Source organism: Monodon monoceros, unplaced genomic scaffold, assembly GCF_005190385.1.
Source record: "Monodon monoceros isolate NGI ecotype Baffin Bay Population unplaced genomic scaffold, NGI_Narwhal_1 Super_Scaffold_10, whole genome shotgun sequence".
Classification (NCBI taxonomy): domain Eukaryota; kingdom Metazoa; phylum Chordata; class Mammalia; order Artiodactyla; family Monodontidae; genus Monodon; species Monodon monoceros.
This window is the reverse complement of record NW_021703766.1, coordinates 44,104,327-44,124,971: the sequence shown is the minus strand read 5'-3', so window position 1 is coordinate 44,124,971 and position 20,645 is coordinate 44,104,327. Positions and strand designations below refer to the sequence as shown.

The following is a 20,645-nucleotide window of genomic DNA, read 5'->3' as shown; positions in this document are numbered from 1 at the left end:
GGTGATCTCCGGAGTCTCCTCAGCTGCTGTTTCACCAGATCCACACCAAACACGCACACAAGCAGCACCAGGAACAGCAGAAGAAGCTGCTTACAGCTTTGAGCTTCACTCCTTATTTCTCTTGTGCCCCCAATCTGGGCAAGCTCAGCTCCTCTCTTTTTTGACACTAGCGGGAGATTTAAACCACACAAGCCTCTGCCATAAACGCTCCACGCCAATTTCCTTTCCTTGCTTTTGCAAACAACTTGCAGACTTTCTTGGGATACCTGCCTTGCTTTTCCTAGAAAGCTTCATTGTGTGAGTAATAAAACTTTTCATACCCTCTTGGTGTGTGTGTGGCGTCATCAGTCTCAACATCCCAACCATATTTTGGGTGGGTGGGCGGGTCCATACTATATCTGCCGATTGCAATAGGAATAGATATCACTGTCTTTTCTCACAGATGACATGATCATCTATGTAGAAAATCCAGTGGAACCTCCAAACTCTCGTAGAAATACTAAGTGACTTAAGCAAGGTATCAGGCTACAAGATACAGAAATCAATTGTATTTCTTATATACCAGCAATGAACAGTTGGAAATTGGATTTTTTAAAATACCATTTACAATGCATCAAAAACTCTGTAATACCTAGGGGTAAATCTGACAAAATATTTCATTATCTGTACATTAAAAAATATAAAATATTGCTTAGAGGAATTAAAGAAGATATATATTGTGCTCATATTATGTCTTATGGTTATGAGAGTCACCATTTTAAAGATGTCAGTTCTCCCCAATTGATCTATATACTCAATACAATCTCAGTGAAAATTCCAGATAGATTAAAAAAATAAATAAATGGACAAATTCCTTCTAAAACTCTCCTTGGTGTTTGAAATGAAAATTTGTTTTCACACACATGAAAAAATTGTACATGAATGTATATAGCAGCTTTAGTTATAACAGCCAAAAGTTGGAAACAACCCATATGTCCTTCAATGAATGAATGGCTAAACAAACTGTGGCATATCCACATGGACTTCTACTCAGCAATAAAAAGGAATGAATTACTTACACATGTAAAAACACTTATGAATCTCCAGGGGATTATGCTGAGTGAAAAAGTCAATAGTCCAATTACATACTTTATAATTCCATTTACATAACATTCTTGAAGGGATAAAATTATAGAAATGGAGAACAGATTAGGGTTGCCAGGTCTTAAGGAGGGGGTTAAGAGAAGGAGGGAAGTGGGTATGGCTGTAAAAGGACAACATGAAGTATTCTTGTGATGATGGAAATAACTTGAAAGTATCAATGTGAAGGTTGTGATACAGTGTATAATATTGCAAGATGTTACCACTGGGGGAAACTGGATATTGGGTATATGGGATTTCCCTGAATTATTTCTTACAACTGCATGAGAATCAAGAATTACTTCAAAATAAAAAGTTAAAAATTTTTAAAAAGCTAGGCCGAAAAGAAAACAAATTCTAAGGTAGTAGACCAAAACCCAACTACATTAAATGTAAATTCACTAAATATGTCAGAGTAAGATTGTCATTATTTTTAAAATAATATTGTTTAATGAGACATACTTTAAAAATAAAACAGAACGGTTAAAAGCAAAAGGGTAGAAAAAGATAATGCACTAGCCAAAAGAAGGATGGTGAAGCTACAGTAATACCAAAACTAAGACAAAAAGTGATATTATAAAGGGTAGATTCCATAATTTCCTATTGGATCAATCCAACAGGAAGCTATTACAACTCTAAATATGTATCATCCAACAAGAGAGCTTTAAAATATATAAAGCAAAGCTTAACAGAAATAAAAGGAGAAATAGACAAATCTACAAGTATAAAAAATGAAATCAGGAAGCTGAATGGACATAGAACCAACTCTGTTCTCATCTTTTAACAAAATAATTAGCAAAAAATAATTCTTACAGTTGACAGGAAAATGTACTGTTGGTAAAGACACATGAGACAAATAAGCAAAACTTATTTAGAGGACATGTTCTCTCTCTGCAGTGTTTGGGAGCCTCTTTTCCCTTCCCAGAAAGAAATTCACATTTTTCGGAAACAGTGCCCATTATCATCTGGTGAAAGGAAGGCTGTGAAAGGAAGACTATCTTATTCTGCTTCCTAGAGATAACATAGTTCCTTAGGCTTTGTGTAGCTTCACGACTACAAGTTCTTGATATTTAGCATGCTGTAGTCTACTGTATTCTGTTCTCTTTGCCAACATACTATTGCACAAAAGCATACAATAGTGTTTTCTTGGATATTTTCTCCATTTTGGTCTCTACTGCAAAATTATTGCGGTGAGTATTGTTTTTGCGGTACGCGGGCCTTTCACTCTTATGGCCTCTCCCGTTGCGGAGCACAGGCTCCGGACGCGCAGGCTCAGCGGCCATGGCTCACTGGCCCAGCCACTCCACGGCATGTGGGATCTTCCCGGACTGGGACACGAACCCGTGTCCTCTGCATCGGCAGGCGGACTCTCAACCACTGCGCCACCAGGGAAGCCCTGTCAATTGTTTTTAAGTTCTTAAATCAGAGTGGAACTCATATGAAATGTTGAAAAAAGAAATCGGGTCTTTAGGGCAAGAGTGACATATAGTCCGGGTTGCTGGATTCTTAGGTTTTTGCACCTGGTTACTTGTCTACTTTTCAGCTTACACTTTTCACTCCTGATGGCGAGGCTACTTTGAATTATTGACATGACCTTTCATTTGATGGCTCAGTGTCTTTGCCTTCTTCAACGACATCTTTCTAGATTACCTGTATCACTTCTGTCCATATAACACACATGGAATATGGAGTAACACAGTGTAAAAAAAAAAAAAAAAGCGTGGGTGTTTCCAGTAATACACAATCACGAATCTCTATAATTTTTTTCCATTTAATATTTTGGTGACTCATGTATTGACCTAACCATGTAAATTTCAATATTGTAACAGGTGCCCGTCAGAAAAGCAGAAACACAAAGAACGGACAGTGCACATTGTCTCTGAAAAACTGCAGAGTCAGAATCAAGAGGTCACTAGAACAGACGACGCGACCATGGTCACACGAATGGTCGCAAACTAGAACGACCCTAAAGTCACTGGACCTCAGAGTCCCTCGACCCCGTAGACTCCCTACCACAAATTCCACCTCTGAAAGCTCCCACACCCGATCACGCAACGGTGCTCCTCCCTTTTCTTTTCTTTTTTTTTACTCCTCCCTTTTCTGACTGCCTCCAGTAGCTTGAGGCTCAGGCTGGCCCATCTCGTCTCTTCAAGGTGCCCAGACCTTGCCCCACTTTCACCCCACTGAAGTCCAGTCCCAGGTGGAGCCGGGACCAGACGGAACGAAACCGACTCAGCGGTGCTTCCCTCACGGACCAGATACCGTAACGCCTAGAACCCAAAGATCCAGACAACTGTAAGGAGGAGGCGACTTTTCGCAGAAAATAGATTTGGGCCGAGACGGCCTCTGGGAAATGTAGTCCGGGGCAGGAAAACTGCGGACCTTTTCACATTCTTCTCAGCACCAAGTGGCACTCCCAGGCTCCGAGGGCCGGACTAACTGGAGGCAGCTGCCGCAAAACTCTCAGCTGAGGCCCCTCGGCAGATCTGAGAGCCCCTCAACGCAGCGGTTGCTTATTCCCGCTACTCGTCAACTGGAGGGCCAGTCCCGCCCCGGCGAGGCGCGAGGGGCTCTGGGAAGAGTTATCCTGCGTCTAACGGACCGAGGCTTGTACTGCCTTCGGCCACAGCCGGCACTGACCTTAATGGATTACCTAACTCGGGCTGCACCGGCTGTGCCACTTGGGCAGCGCTGAGGTGCGGAATTGGGGCCTGTGTCTGCGGGCTCGGTGGTGAGTCCTCGGGAAGTCGCGAGCTCAGAGTCCGGGACTCTTTGTGCTGGGTGGAATAGGGGCCTGCGGACCACCCGGTGCCTGTGTTGTTGGAGGAGGACGCCGGGCAGCGCTTTACCCGTGTGGGTGGTTCCCTGAGGCCGTGGGAGTGACGTGTGAAGGACTGTGAGCGTGTGGCTTGATAGGACTTTATTTGCCAGGCATTTGTCTGTGACTGATATGGCCGTGGAGTCGTGTGTGCAGGCGGATTTTGTGGATGTGCTTTTCCTTTTCTGTTTCACTATGAACGTGGCTGCAAACCACGATAAAAGGCAGAGTTCGGTTGTGTGTGTAGACTTGTGAGACTCTTTGTACCACTGCTTCATTTCTTTGGAGATGGTAATCGTAAATATGTTTTTCTATGAGATATCAATAGCCCCAACACGTTGTTTCAGTATTTATTTAAAATTTTATTTCTGTGTAATGGCCACGTTGTTTTGTGTGCTTAGTAACAATACTCCTTGCCCCTCACTCCCTGCCCCAAATCACAAAATAAAGAAAAGCTCCAAGAAAGCAAAAATCATTTATACTTCTACCAGCCACTATCAAAATTTATTTCCCATCTTTTCACCCCTCCCTCTGTGAATACATACATACGCATTTGTATATTATAAAATTGGAATCACGCTATACATACAGTTCTGTAATCTACCTATGCCATTTAACAATGTGCAGTTAATATTTTTCCATTTAAACAATTACACATCTATGTCATCATTTAAAAGTTTTTTTTATGGTAATACATTTTAATGCATTTACACCTGTTGATGGGTAATTTGGTTCTTTTTAACTTCTTGCCATTATATAGAATGGGTTTATCAGCAACTATTTGGCATGTTATGATGCAATTTCTTAATTTTTTTTGGTGGGGAGCAGGCTCTTAGAAGTGGAACTGATAGGTTGAGATATATATGCTTATTAAAGACTCCCTAATTCTATCCAGTTATTCTCTTGTAAGGTTCCAATAATCTACAGTATTATTGGCATAGTATAAGATTGCCTATATTCATACACCCTTGATAACAATGGCTATCGTTAGTATTAATAATCTTTGTTAACCTCATAGATGTAAAATAATTTCTTTAATTTGCAGTTATTTAACTACTACTGAAGTCAACCATTTAAAAATCTTTTTTTGTGTGAATTATGTGTTTTCTAAGGTGTTTTTCTAAAGCAGTGTTCTATTTTCAAATTTCTTTTCCAGGTTCTTCAGGTACTGAGGATTCATTCATTCATCCACTCACCATTTATTGAATGCTGCGTGTGACAGGAATAATTATAGATGCTTGGGATATAACATTGAACAAAGGAGACAAACTCTCTGCTATCATGGTACTTACATTGTTGTGGGCCAGATAATAAATGAGGTAAGTTAAATATAACATACATTAAATAGTGAAACATTCTAAGAGAAAAGTAAAGCAGGAGGATATATAGAATCAGGGATGAGAGTTGGAGTTTTAGATGGGGTAGTTAAGAATGCATCCTGAAAATGTAATAATAAAGATATGAAGGAAATAAAGGTGCTAATTATGCACATAATTAAGGGAAGAGGGAACAACAGTTAGAAAAGCCCTGAGATGGGAATATGCCTGTTACAAAGAGGCTGGTGTGGCTGAAATAGAGCAAATGAGAGGGAGAGTAGTGAGAGATGAGAGAAGAAAGGTAATTGGAGGGAAGGAGGGCAGATCAGATTGGGCCTTATGGGCCGTGTTAAGGATCTTGGTTTTTTACTGTGAATGAGATGGGAAGCTATTGGAGAGTTTTGAACATGCAAGTGATAGTATCTGCTTACGATTTAAGAGGATCGCCTTGGTTGCTCTGATGAAAGAATTATGAGAAGAAGAATAGGGGAAGAGGGCAGGGACAAGGGCAGAAGCAGAGAGACCAATTAGGAAACTATTGCATTAATCTAGGGAAAAGATGTTGGTGACCTGGACCAGAGTAGTAAAAATGGTGAGAAGTAGTCGTGTATTGGATATAATTTAAAGGTAAAGCTGACATAATTTGCTGATAGAACTGATGTGGAGTGTAAGTGTGACAAGATGACACAATATTTTTTAATCTGAGCAACTTGAAGAATGGAGTTATCATTAACTGAGAAGGGAAAGAAGGTAGGAAGAATCTGGGGCATAGAGAGATATTGAGATTTCAGTTTGGAATATTGTATCTGAAGTATGAGATGCCCATTGGACATTCAGGTGGAAATATTAAGTTGGCAGTGGGATATACAAGTCTGAAGTTCAAAAGAAAGATCTGAGACCTAGGTTGGAGACATACGTTTGGGGATTATCAGCATATACGTGGTATTTAAGGAGATCACTTAGAGGGTAGATGGAAAATGATAGAGGTAAAGGACTTATCTCTGGGTCACTTCAACATGAGAAAGTCAAAGAAAATGAGGAGGAACCAGCAAAAAAGACTGAAAGGGACTAGCTAGAATGGTTGGGAGAAAACCCCAGTTACGGTGCTTAGTCCTACTGACATGGTCATTGTTTCTAGGCTTTTTGTTTTGGTGGGCAGAGCTAGGAAATATATTCTTTTAGTTTTTTGTAGTAGCTTGATTCACATACCATACATTTTACCCTTTAAAGTGTACAACGGAATGTTTTTTAAAAAAATCCACAGGGTTGTGCACCCATCACCATCATGTAATTTTAGATCATTTTTGTCCCCCCGAAAGAATTATCGTACCCATTAGCAGTCAATCTCATATTCTCCTCCTTCCTCTCAGTCTAATGAACCACTAATCTGATTTATGCCTTGATGAATTTGTCTATTCAGGCATTTCATATAAATGAAATTGTACAATATGTGGTCTTTTGTGACTGGCTTCTTTCACGTGATATGTTTTCAATGTTCATTAACGTTGTAGCTGGAAATATACTCTTAACAGAGTAGACCCCATGAGTTCATACTGCTATTTGCAATCAAAAAAATTTAGAATTACAGAGTTTCTACTTTAGTTTCATTTTTGTGTCTTTTATTTATTAATCCATCCATCTGTAGATGTGTATATGTATATATAAATAAGATAGTTCAGAGCAATATTACTAGTACTTAAAATATTCCTACTGCAAATAATTTAATATTTCTTTATAGATCTATTTGCTTTGGGGTTGTCTCTCTAGGGACATATAACCCAATTATTGTGCTTTAAAGTAACTAGAACTAATTTCTCAGTGTGTGGTTAAGCCACAAATGTAACATATGAGTAGGTTCATTTGTTTCATTCTGCTTTTGATTTTTAGGTATAGCTTATGGGTTTTCTTGGTTGTTGTTGTTTTAATTTAATTTATTTAATTAATTATTTTAGCTTTTGTTTTAATTTTGTTTTATAATCATGTAAGACATTTACATGGTTGGAAAGTCAAATATGCAAAACAAACACACAAAACAAAGAGAAGTCTTGTATTGTTTGCAAGCAGGGAGCATGATGCCTCCAGCTTTGTTATTCCTTCTCAAGATTGCTTTGGCAATTTGGGGTCTTTTGTGGGTCCATACAAATTTTAGGATTGTTTGTTCTATTTCTATGAAAAATTCCATTGGAATTTTGATAGAAATTGCATTGAATCTATACATTGCTTTGGGTAGTATGAACATTTTAGCAATATCAATTCTTCCAATCCATGAACACGGAATTTCTTTCCATTTATTTGTGTCTTTTTCAATTTCTTTCATCAGTGTCCTATAGTTTTCATTGTATAGTCTTTCACCTGCTTGGTTGAGCTTATTCCTAGGTATTTTATTCTTTTTGATGCAATTGTGAATGGAATTATTTTCTTAACTTTTCTTTCTGATAGTTCATTATTAGTGCATAGAAATGCAGCAATTTCTGTATATTAATTTTGTATCCTGCAACATTACTGAATTCATTTATAAGTTCTAACAGTTATTTGGCAGTCTTTAGGGTTTTGTATGTATAATATCATGTCATCTGCAAATAATGAAAGTTTCACTTCTTCCTTTCCATTTGGATGCCTTTTATTTCTTTTTCTTGCCTAATTGCTCTGGCTAGGATTTCCAGTACTATGTTGAACAAAAATAGTGAGAATGGGCATCCTGTCTTGTTCCTGGTCTTAGAGGAAAAGCTCTTAGCTTCACACCATTAACTATGGTGTTAGTTCTGAGCTTGTCATATATATCATTTATTATGTGAGATACATTTCCTCTATACCCACTTTGTTGAGAGTTTTTTTTTTTTTTTTTGCTGTACGCGGGCCTCTCACTGTTGTGGCCTCTGCCGTTGTGGAGCACAGGCTCCAGACGCACAGGCCCAGTGGCCATGGCTCACGGGCCCAGCTGCTCCGTGGCATGTGGGATCCTTCTGGACCGGGGCACAAAACCGTGTCCCCTGCATCAGCAGGCAGACTCCCGACCACTGCGCCACACGGGAAGCCCTGTTGAGAGTTTTTATCAAAAATGGATGTTGAATCTTGTCAAATACTTTTCCTTCATCTATTGAAATGATCATATGGATTTTTATCATTCATTTTGGTAATGTGGTGTATCACATTTGTTGATTTGTGGTTATTGAGCCATCCTTGCATCCCTAGAATATATCCCACTTTATTGAGGCGTTTGATTCTTTTTTAAAAATTTTTTTAAAATAAATTTATTTTGTTTGTTTTATTTTTGGCTGCATTGGGTCTTCATTGTTGCACATGGGCTTTCTCTAGTTGTGGCAAGTGGAGGCTACTCTTCATCGTGGTGCACAGGCTTCTCATTGCAGTGGCTTCTCCTGTTGCGGAGTGTGGGCTCTAGGCATGTGGGCTTCAGTAGTTGTGGCTTGTGGGCTCTAGAGTGCAGGCTCAGTAGTTGTGGTGCATGGGCTTAGTTGCTCCGCAGCATGTGGGATCTTCCCAGACCAGGGATTGAACCTGTGTCCCCTGCACTGGCAGGCGGATTCTTAACCACTGTGCCACCAGGGAAGCCCTGAGGTGTTTGATTCTTAATGTATGTTGAGTTCATGTTTGCTAATATTTTGTTGAGGACTTTTCATCTGTGTTCATCTGGAATATTGGCCTGTGATTGTCTTTTCTTGTGGTATACTTGTCTGGTTTTGGTATCAGGGTAATGCTGGCCTTGTGAAATGAATTTGGAAGTGTTTTCTCCTCTTCTATTTTTGGGAGATTTTTAGAAGGATTCGTATTAATTTTTCTTTGAATGTTTGGTAGAATTCACCAGTACAGCCATCTGGTTCTGGATTTTTGTTTGCTGGGAGGTTTTAAATTACTGATTCAACCTCCTTACTAGTAATCGGTCTGTTCAGATTTTTTTATTTCTTCATAATTCAGTCTTGGATGGTTGTATGTTTCTAGGAATGTATCCATTTCTTCTAGGTTGTCCAATTTTTTGGCATATAATTGTTTGTAATAGTCTCTTATCTTTTGTATTGTATTTCTGTGGTATCAGTTGTAACATCTCCTCTTTTGTTTCTGATTTTGTTTGAGTCTTCTCTGTTTTTACTTGGTGAGTCTAGCTAAAGGTTTGTCCATTTTGTTTATCTTGTCACAGCATCAGTTCTTGGTTTCATTGATCTTTTCTCTTGTCTTTTTAGTCTCTATTTCATTTTTTTCTGCCCTGATTCTTGTTACTTCCTTCCTTCTACTAAGTTTGGGCTTCTTTTATTCTTCTTTTCTAGTTCCTTGAGGTTTAAAGTTAGATTGTTTATTTGACATTTTTCTTGGTTTTTGAAATAGGCATTTGTTGCTATGAACTTCCTTCTTAGAGCAGTTTTTGTTGCATCCCTTAAATTCTGGTGTATTGTACTTCCATTTTCATTTGTCTCAAGATATTTTTGATTTTGCTTTTGATTTCTTTGTTCCCATTGGTTATTCAGTAGCATGTTGTTTAGTTGCTACGTATTTCTGAATTTTCCAGTTTTCTTCTGGTAATTGATTTCGTTTCATACCATGTGGTTGGGAAAGATGCTGGATATTATTTAAGTCTTCTTAAATTTGTCAAGACTTGTTTTGTAGCCTATCATATCCTAGAGAATGTTCCATGTGCACCTGAGAAGAAGGTGTATTCAGGTGCTTTTGGATGGAATTTCTGTATATATCTATTTAGTCTATCTGATCTAATGTGTTGTTTAAGGTCAATGTTTCCTTATTGATTTTTTGTCAGAATGATTTATCCATTGTCTTATTGTATTGCTGCCTATTTCTCCCTTTAGACCTGTTAATATTTGCTTCATATATTTAGGTGCTCTTATGTTGTGTGCATATATATTTACAAATGTTTATCCTCTTGTTGGATTGACCCCTTTATCATTATGTAATGCCCTTCTTTGTCTCTTATGGCAGTCTTTGTTTTAAAGTCTGTTTTGTCTGATATAAGTATAGCTATCCCAACTTTCTTTTGGTTTCCATTTGCATGGAATATCATCATGCAAAAAGATGGACCCTTTAGTCTGTGTGTGTTCTTACAACTGAAGTGAATCTCTCATAGGTAGCATATTGATGGGTCTTGTTTTTTTTAATCCATTCATCCATTCTGTGTCTTTTTGAAAGCTTTTCTTTTTTTGTGTGTGTGGTACACAGGCCTCTCACTGTTGTGGCCTCTCCTGTTGCAGAGCACAGGCTCCGGATGCGCAGGCTCAGCGGCCATGGCTCATGGGCCCAGCTGCTCCGCGGCACGTGGGATCCTCCTGGAACAGGGCACGAACCCATTCTGTGTCTTTTGATCAGAGAATTTAATCCATTTACACTTAAAGTAATTATTGATAGGTATGTATTTATTGCCATTTTGTTAATTGGTTTTTGGCTGTTTTGTAGTTCCTCTGTTCCTTTCTTTGCTCTTTCTTTGTGGTTTGATGGCTGTCTTTATTGGTATGCTTAGATTCATTTCTCACTATCTTTTGTTATCTACTGCAAATTTTTGGTTAATGGTTACAATGAGACTGACATAAACCCACTTATATTTATAATGGTCTAATTTAAGTTGATAATAATCAAAGTTTGAATGCATTCTAAAGCTTTACATTTCTATCCCTGCCCCCCCCATCATTTTAAAAAATATCAAACGCTTCACAAATTTGCATGTCATCCTTGTGCAGAGGCCATGCTATTCATCTCTATATCATTCCAATTTTAGTATATATGCTGCTGAAGTGAGCACTGGGAGGTTTCTGTTGACCTGTCTTCAAGTTCATTGATTTTTTTCCTCAGTCATGTTGAGTCTACTGATGAGTCCATTGAAGGCACTCATTTTTTTTTTTTAGAGTTCCATCAGCACTAAGCAATTTTAATTAAAAAAAAATGATCTCAGAGTAATTTCAAACTCACAGAAAATTTGCAAGTACATTAAAAAAAAACTCCCTTATTGCCTTCACCCAGACTCACCAACTTTTAATATCTCTCTCTTTCTTTCACACACACATACACACACACACACACAATGAGTCTTTTTCTGAACCATGTGACTACAAGCTTCAGACCTGATCCTTCATCCCCTAAATACTCCAGTGTGTATTTCCCTAAACAGAGACCTCCCAATAAGTCAGGAAGTCAACCAATGATACAACATTGCCATTTAGAGAACCTGTTCAAATTTGCTAATTGTCCCCAAAATGTCTTTTTCTTCATACTTTAAAAAACATATATATTTATTTATTTTTATTTGGTTGTGCCGGGTCTTGTTGTGGCTGGTGGGCTTTTTAGTTGCAGCTGGCAGGCTCCATAGTTGTGGTTTGCCGTCTTCTTAGTTGCAGCATGCGGGCTTCTTAGTTGTGGCATGCGAACTCTTAGTTGCGGCATGCATGTGGGATCTAGTTCCCTGACCAGGGATTGAACCTGGGCCCCCTGCATTGGGAGCATGGGGTCTTAACCACTGCGCCACCAGGGAAGTCCTCCCAAAATGTCTTTTTTAGTTTTCAGGTACAGGATTCCTTCATACCTTACATTTGGTTGTCATGTCTCTTTGGCCTCCTGCAACCTGGAACAGTTCCTCAGTCATTCTGTCTATCATGTCCTTGAGAGTTTAAAAGAATACAGGACTTATATTCTGTAGGCTGGCACTCAACTTGATTCCATTGGATGTTTCTTCATGCCTAGACTCAGGCATGTATTCCTGACAAACTTTGATTTTCTCATTATGTCATTCTGTCCCATCACTGGTGATGTTAACCTTGATCATCTAGTCATGTTGATGTCTTCACTGTAAAGTTCTATTTTTCCTTGTAACTGTTGGAAAATGTTCCAATATGGTGCTAAAATCCTGTTCCTCATCGAAACTTTACCCATTCTTAGCCTCCATTGACAACTTCAGTCTGAACCACTCTCCAGTTGATAAGTGGTTTTATGTTTATATTATTCCTTTTACATTTATTGGTTGGCATTATAGTGGAAAGGAAGAGCTTTCCTTTCTCCCTACTGATTTATATCACGTTGAGCTCATGGATTCTGTTTTATTTAGTAGGTTATAATTTATTACTGTAAATATTTATTTTCATGCTCAAATTGCCCCTAATTTGGCCAATGGGAGCTTCTTTGAGCCAGTTTCACATCTTTTTAACATGGTCCTATCAGTTTTTGAGCACTTCCTTAATTTCTGGCACAAGATGTTCTAGGCTCATCTTGTAGTTTTCCCGCTCCAGCCCTAAAATCAGATATTTCTTCAGACAGTCTTGGTTCCTCTTCTTTTTTCCCATATAAATATTTTTTGGAAAATTTTGGACTTTTATTTATTTATTGTTGTTGAAGTATAGTTGATTTACCATATTATGTTAGTTTCAAGTGTACAGCAGAGTGATTTGGTTATATATATATTCTTTTTTTGATACTTTACATTATAGTTTATTACAAGATATTGAATATAGTCCCCTGTGCTATGCAGTAAATCCTTGTTGTTTATTTTATATGCACCTGTTCATCCCATACTCTCAATTTATTCCTCCCTTGCTTCCTCTCCCCTTTAGTAACCATAAGTTTGTTTTCTATGTCTGTGAGTCTGTTTTCTGTTTTGTATATAGATTCATTTGTACTATTTTTTAGATTCCACATGTGATATATAATATTTGTCTTTGTCTGACTTCACTTAGTATGATAGTCTCTAGGTCCATCCATGTTTTTGCAAATGGCATTATTTCATTCTTTTTTTATGACTGAATAATATTCCATTGTGTATATATATATTATATATATGTACACCACATCTTCTTTATCCATTCATCTGCCGATGGACATTTAGGTTGCTTCCATGTCTTGGGTATTGTAAATAGTGTGCCACTATGAACAATGGGGTGCCTGTACCTTTTTGAATTAGAGTTTTTGTCTTTTCTGGATATATGCCCATAAGTGGGATTGCTGGGTAATATGGCAACTCTACTTTTAGTTTTTTTTTTTTTAACATGGTTGAGTTCTTTTTTTTAACATCTTTATTGGAGTATAATTGCTTTACAATGGTGTGTTAGTTTCTGCTTTATAACGAAGTGAATCAGCTATACATATACATATATCCCCATATCTCCTCCCTCTTGCATCTCCCTCCCACCCTCCCTATCCCACCCCTCTAGGTGGTCACAAAGCACCGAGCTGATCTCCCTGTGCTATGCGGCTGCTTCCCAGTAACTAGCTATTTTACATTTGGTAGTGTATATATGTCCATGCCACTCTCTCACTTCATCCCAGCTTACCCTTCCCCCTCCCCACATCCTCAAGTCCATTCTCTACATTTGCATCTTTATTCCTGTCCTGCCCCTAGGTTCTTCAGAACCTTTTTTTTTTTTTTAGATTCCATATATATGTGTTAGCATACAGTATTTGTTTTTCTCTTTCTGACTTACTTCACTCTGTATGATAGACTCTAGGCCCATCCACCTCACTACAAAGAACTCAATTTCCTTTCTTTTATGGCTGAATAATATTCCATTGTATATATGTGCCACATCTTCTTTATCCACTCATCTGTTGATGGGCACTTAGGTTGCTTCCATGTCCTGGCGATTGTAAATACTGCTGCAGTGAACATTGTGGTACATGTCTGTTTTTGAATTATGGTTTTCTCAGGGTATATGCCCAGTAGTGGGATTGCTGGGTCGTATGGTAGTTCTATTTTTAGTTTTTTAAGGAACCTCCATACTGTTCTCCATAGTGGCTGTATTAATTTACATTCCCACCAACAGTGCAAGAGGGTTCCCTTTTCTCCACACCCTCTCCAGCATTTATTGTTTGTAGATTTTTTGATGATGGCCATTCTGACTGGTGTGAGGTGATACCTCATTGTAGTTTTGATTTGCATTTCTCTAATAATTAGTGATGTTGAGCATCTTTTCATGTGCTTTTTGGCCATCTGTATGTCTTCTTTGGAGAAATGTCTATTTAGATCTTCTGCCCATTTTCTGATTAGGTTGTTTGTGTTTTTGACAAAGAGTTGCATGAGATGTTTGTATATTTTGGAGATTAACCCCTTGTCAGTTGCTTCATTTGCAAATATTTTCTCCCAGTCTGTGGGATTTTTATTTTGTTGATAGTTTCCTTTGCTGTGCAAAAGCTTATAAGTTTGATTAGGTCCCACTTGTTTATTTTTGCTTTTATTTCTATTGCCTTGGGAGACTGACCTAAGAAAACATTGCTGTGATTTATGTCAGAGAATGTTTTGCCTATGTTCTCTTCTAGGAGTTTTATGGTGTCATGTCATATTTAAGTCTTTAAGCCAGTTTGGGTTTATTTTTGTACATGGTGTAAGGGAGTGTTCTAGCTTCATTGATTACATGTGGCTGTCCACCTTTCCCAGCACCACTTGCTGAAGAGACCGTCTTGTCTTCATTGTATATTCTTGCCTCCTTTGTCAAAGATTAATTGACTGTAGGTGTGTGGGTTTATTTCTGGGCTCTTTATTCTGTTCCACTGATTTGTTTGTCTGTTTTTGTGCCAGTACCATGCTGTTTTGATTACTGTAGCTTTGTAATATTGTCTGAAGTCTGGGAGGGTTATGCCTCCTGCTTTGTTCTTTTTCCTCAGGATTGCTTTGGCAATTCTGGTTTTTTTGTGGTTCCATGTAAATTTTATGATTATTTGTTCTAGTTCTGTGAAAAATGTCTTGGGTAATTTGATAGAGAACACATTAAATCTGTAGATTGCTTTGGGTACTATGGCCATTTAAACTATGTTAATTCTTCCAATCCAAGAACATGTGCTATCTTTCCATTTCCTTGAATCCTCTTCAGTTTCCTTTATCAATGTTTTATAGTTCTCAGCATATAAATCTTTTACCTCCTTGGTTAGGTTCATTACTAGGTGGTTTGTTTTTTGGATGTGATTTTAAATGGGATTTTTTTTTTTTACCTTCCCTTTCTGATATTTCTTTGTTAGTGTAAAGAAATGCAACACATTTCTGTATATTACTCTTGTATCCTGCTACCTTGCTGAATTCATTTATGAGTTCTAATAGTTTTTTGTGTGGAGTCTTTAGGGTTTTCTATATAGAGTATCATGTCATCTACATACAATGACAATTTTACCTCTTCCTGAATGCCTTCATTTCTGTTAGTGTATTTTTTAAATTAATTTTTATTGGAGTATAGTTGCTTTACAATGTTGTGTTAGTTTCTGCTGTACAGCAGAGTGAATCAGCTATATGTATACATATAATCCCTCTTTTTTTGGATTTCCTTCCCATTTAGGTCACCTCTGTTGATATATTTTTGATTGCTAGCATTCCTTTTGATTCTTTCTTATAGTGTTTATTTCTCCCCTTACATTATCTGTCTATTTTCCTAATTTGTTCATTAGAGCCCTGAACATATTAGTCATAGTTATTTTAAATGCACTGCACAAACTTTTACTGTGCCCTTTGAAATGTAAATTACTGTGCTAGGCCATGAAGAAGCCATATAAGTAGTCCCTGCCATAAGTGATTCACAGTCCTAGGGAGAGAGACAAATCAGCAAATGCTGTGGCAGAATGATAAATGCCAATGTTGGGCAAGCTCATGGGATGTAGGAGTAAGATATATCCAATAGAGGGATATCCTGATCAAGGGATAAAGTAGTTTTTTTGTTTGTTTGTTTTTTGCCATGTTGCATGGCTTGCAGGATCTTAATTCCCCAACCAGGGATCGAACCTGGGCCCACAGCAGTGAGGGTGCCAAGTCCTAACCACTGGACTGCCAGGGAATTCCCTGGATAAAGTAGTCCTTAATTTGACTTAAGGATGAGAAGGCATTGGTCAAGTGAAAGATGCAGCTGATCAGCAATCAGGGAATGGTTTCTTTGTAGGGAGAAATGATATGCAGTAGCTTTTAAGGGAGTGAGTGCACTGTGTTTCTTTTAAAAGGCGCATAACCATAACTTGTGCCCCCCTCCCATGTGATTTAAACATATGTTGCCAAGTGGATGTTAGGACCTGGAATCCAGGGACACATGGGAAGACTAGGGAAAGAGAAGACTAGGGAAAATTTGGGGTGGTGGTGGAAAGAAAATACTCATCCACGATGGAGCCATTTCCCCAGTATGTAAGTTAGCTCAAACTATCTAGAGAATTGCTTTGGGAAATGCAGCCAGGGGTGGGGCTCTCAATGATTCTAGAGTTTTTGGCAAAATTTGGATTCAAGCAGGCCGAAATGATGATAATGACGATGATGATGATACGGATGCCCAAGTTGTTAATGTTTTTTAACTGTATCCGAGCTCATTTCAGGAGGGAAGTATGGATAGTAGTTCAGAAACTGAACAAATGGATATACCTCAAGTAAGTTCTTCACAAAGGGACAAGAAAAATAACATTTGGTATGAATAGAACATCTAATATGAGAATTTGTTTTTAAAGTATTTCTCCAGTCAGTCCACTTTGAATTCCTCCAAATTTATTCTTTTTTCCCTGACGCCTTGCCAATTGCTACTGCTTTGCCTGTAACACTTCGCTGCAGCAACTCCAACATAGCAAATTTACTTAACATTAAGATACCATCTTAATCCTAACTTCATGTGGGAGGTATTTTGGGGCCCCATGCCAGAATAAGCTGAGGGACTTTTGCTGTGTACCTTCCAAGTGGGGCAATTCTTAAAAGTTTATTGTAGTGGAGGGACTTTGGGTTTCTGCTCAGGGACATAGATGGAAAGAGCTCTGCCTCCACCCTTAAAACAAGGAAAAAACTGGACGAACTGCAGATTAACAACTTTTTTTGAACTCATCAAAGAACTGAGGTCACAGGGCAACCAACTAACCTGAAATCTGAGGAAAAACAGATGCCTTCTGGGAGAAACAGGACTTGAGCCTTCACTCACATGGGGTGGATACTGCCAGATACCATATAAGCCAGTAAGAAGATACAGTTAAATTTTTTAAACAAATTATCAAAGGTTTAATGTGGGCCAGCAAGAGTATAAGACTTGAGCCTTCACTCATATGGGGTGGATACTGCCAGACACCATATAAGCCAGTAAGAAGATACAGTTAAAATTTTTTAACAACTTGTCAAAGGTTGAATGTGGACCAGCAAGAGTATAAAGCCACTGAGGGAGTTGCAAATTTGGGAGTTTTCAATCTCTGTTAGGCTTTTCCTCCAGAAATCCCACCAGACACGCACTGTGAAAATGGAGGAGAACCCTGTGATATCTTTCCTTGTGGTGCTGCTTTGGGAAAGGGAACAACAGCACAGACCCATCTTTGCTGCAGAATAAAAACTTTAGTTTGTATAATAAAAAGCAACAAAAACTGTTACCTTAGGGCACAGGTGGAAACTTACAGCAGTTTAAGAAAGTGAACTGAAAAAAAAACACTACCTCTGGGAGTGGGGAAGGAATATGTGCTAGACCTAGCACACAGCTGGAGGAGAGGCAAGAGCATTCATGAAAGCCACATACATAACCAAGACTGAGGGACATGGGGCCTGCCTAAGACTTAGGCTTAGTGAGAATATAAGAGACTGCTTTTCTCTACCAACCCCTACTGCCCAACCCCCCATGAGGATAACAAGCATCAAATAAAAATAATAGTGGAACATAGCTGGGAGACCTGCAAGAGAGATTCTCTGTGGGGAACAGCACAGACGGAATACTCATTGCCAAGGGAGAAACATATATTGAGTAAACATGCCTGGCAAACCAACCCATACCTTAAACACAGGTATCTTTAGAGGAATTTGAAGCCTGTGGTACAATGAAGGTAACCACAGCAATGAAAAACCTAAACCCCACCCATCTGCTGACTCAAACCCCCGTGTTAAAAACCTAGCAGAGGGCTTCCCTGGTGGCACAGTGGTTGAGAGTCCGCCTGCTGATGCAGGGGACACGGGTTCGTGCCCCGGTCTGGGAAGATCCCACATGCCGCGGAGCGGCTGAGCCCATGAGCCATGGCCGCTGAGCCTGCGCGTCTGGAGCCTGTGCTCCACAACGGGAGAGGCCACAACAGTGAGAGGCCCACATACTGGAAAAAAAACCAAAAAACAAAAAACAAAAAAACCTAGCAGAAAGAAAGGCATGCTAATCTGTAAGCATAAGAAATACTTAACTTTATATTTGCTGTACTACCCAAGGTGTCCAGCTTTCCAAAAAATTATAAGGTATGTGAAAAGGCAAGAAATAACACTTCAAAGAGCCAAAGCAATCATCAGAACCAGACTCAGATATGACGTAGATATTGGAGCAACCCAATAGGAATTTAGAATAATTATGACTAATATGTAATGGATCACATGTGTAATTACAGCAGAGAGATGGAAACTATAAGAAAAAGTTGAATAGAAATGCTAGAAATCAGAATCACAGCAGAGGTGAATAACGTTTATGATAGACTCATTAGTAGATTGGACACAGCTGAAGAAAGAATCTGTGCATTTCAATTTAGAGTAATAGAAATTACCTATACTGAAACACAGTGAGAAAAAGAGTGGGTGAAAAAAGCCAGAATAGAGCATCCAAGAGGTATGGGACAGTATAAAATGTCTCATATATGCTTAATTGGAATCCCAGTTAAGAGAGAGAATGAAGAAAAAATATTTGAAGAAATAATGGCTGAGACTTTTTCAAAGTTAATGACACCAAACCAGTAGACTCAGAGATCACCAAGCAGGATAAATACAAATAAAAATGAAAAACACTTTTGGACATATCATATTTTTAAAAAATATACTTATTTATTTATTTATTTGGCTGCTCTGGGTCTTAGTTGTGGTATGAGGGATCTTCATTGCCACATGTGGGATCTTCATCGCAGCACGCAGGATCTTTAGTTGCGGCATGCAGGATCTTTTAGTTGCAGCATGCAGGCTGTTAGTTGTGGCAGGTGGGATCTAGTTCCCTGACCAGGGATCGAACCTGGGCCCCCTACATTGGGAGCACAAAGTCTTAACCACTAGACCACCAAGAATGCCCCTGGGTATTATCATATTTAAACTTCTGAAAAAGAAAGATAAGGAAGAAAATCTTGAAGGCAACTTCAAGAAAATAGAAACTTTACGTACTGAGGGACAAGGATAAGAATCACATACAGCAGACTTCTCATCAGATATCATGCAAGCAAGAAGACAATGGAGACATATTTTTAAAGTACTGAAAGAAAAAAGCTATCAATACAGGATTCTATACCATGCAAAAATATGCTTCAAAAATGAAAAATAAATACTTTTTCAGGGACTTCCCTGGTGGCGCAGTGGTTAAGGATCCACCTGCCAATGCAGGGGACATGGGTTCAATCCCTGGTCTGGGAAGATACCACATGCTGTGGAGCAACTAAGCCCGTGCAGGGTAACTAAACCCATGCACCACAACTACTGAGCCTGTGCTCTAGAGCCTGCGAGCCACAACTACTGAAGCCCACTAGCCACAACTACTGAGCCCCATGAGCCACAACTACTGAAGCCAGTGCACCTAGAGGCTGTGCTCCTCAATAAGAGAAGCCACTGCAATGAGAAGCCTGCACACCACAACGAGAGAAAGCCCACACGCAGCAATGAAGACCCAATGCAGCCAAAAATAAATAAATAAAATACTTTTTCAGACAATCAAAAACTCATTGCAGGCTTCCCTCGTGATGCAGTGGTTAAGAATCCACCTGTCAATGCAGGGGACACGGGTTCGAGCCCTGGTCCAGGAAGATCCCACATGCTGTGGAGCAACTAAACCTGTGCACCACAGCTACTGAACCTGCACTCTACAGCCCACAAGCCACAACTACTGAGCTCACGTGCCACAACTACTGAAGCCTGCATGCCTAGAACCTGTGCTCCACAACAAGGGAAGCCACTGCAATGAGAAGTCCGAGCACTGCAATGAAGAGTAGCCCCTGCTCACTGCAAGTAGAGAAAGCCCGTGTGCAGCAATGAGACCCAACACAGCCATAAATAAATAAATAAATAAATTTTTATTTATTTAAAAAAACTGCCAATAGACCTCTACAGGAGATGCAGAAGGAATATGATATCAATCAAACTTGGATTTGCACAAAGAAATGAAGAGCATTGGAACTGGAATCAGTGAAATTCAAATAAAATTCATTTCCTTTCTTATATGTAATTGCTCTAAAAGATACGTGATCATCTAAAGTAAATATTGTATGTTTATGGCATAGGTAAAAGTGAAATATATGACGAATGTAGCACAAAGGATGGGAGGAATTTGGAATATGTTGTTGTGGTCTTTATACTACAAGTGAAGCAGTGTCATATTATTTGAAGGTAGATGCAGATTTTTTGGGGGGGGTGTTCCAAAGAGCAAATTTAATCAGAGAAGTGAGAAAATTCAGAAACAAAGGAAAGCAGTCAAGCAATTTGAAACAATAATAGCTTAGCCATTAAACAAAGTTAAAGATCTTTA

General features: G+C 38.8%; 1 protein-coding gene and 1 non-coding gene across 2 annotated transcripts in view; one reads left to right on the top strand and one right to left on the bottom strand.

Moving 5' to 3' along the window:
• The first annotated feature begins 3,754 nt into the window (after window positions 1–3,754).
• ZNF569 (zinc finger protein 569) overlaps window positions 3,755–20,645 on the top strand; it is a 60,711-nt gene continuing 43,820 nt past the window's right edge. The window contains exons 1-2 of the mRNA XM_029211969.1: window positions 3,755–3,850; window positions 5,094–5,256. Of these exons, the coding sequence (XP_029067802.1) occupies window positions 5,252–5,256 (5 nt within the window). The 5' untranslated portion in view covers window positions 3,755–3,850; window positions 5,094–5,251. The remainder of the gene's footprint in view (window positions 3,851–5,093; window positions 5,257–20,645) is intronic.
• Window positions 10,905–11,011, bottom strand: LOC114890098. Its single transcript, XR_003792235.1, has one exon. It is a non-coding gene; the product is annotated as a U6 spliceosomal RNA (small nuclear RNA).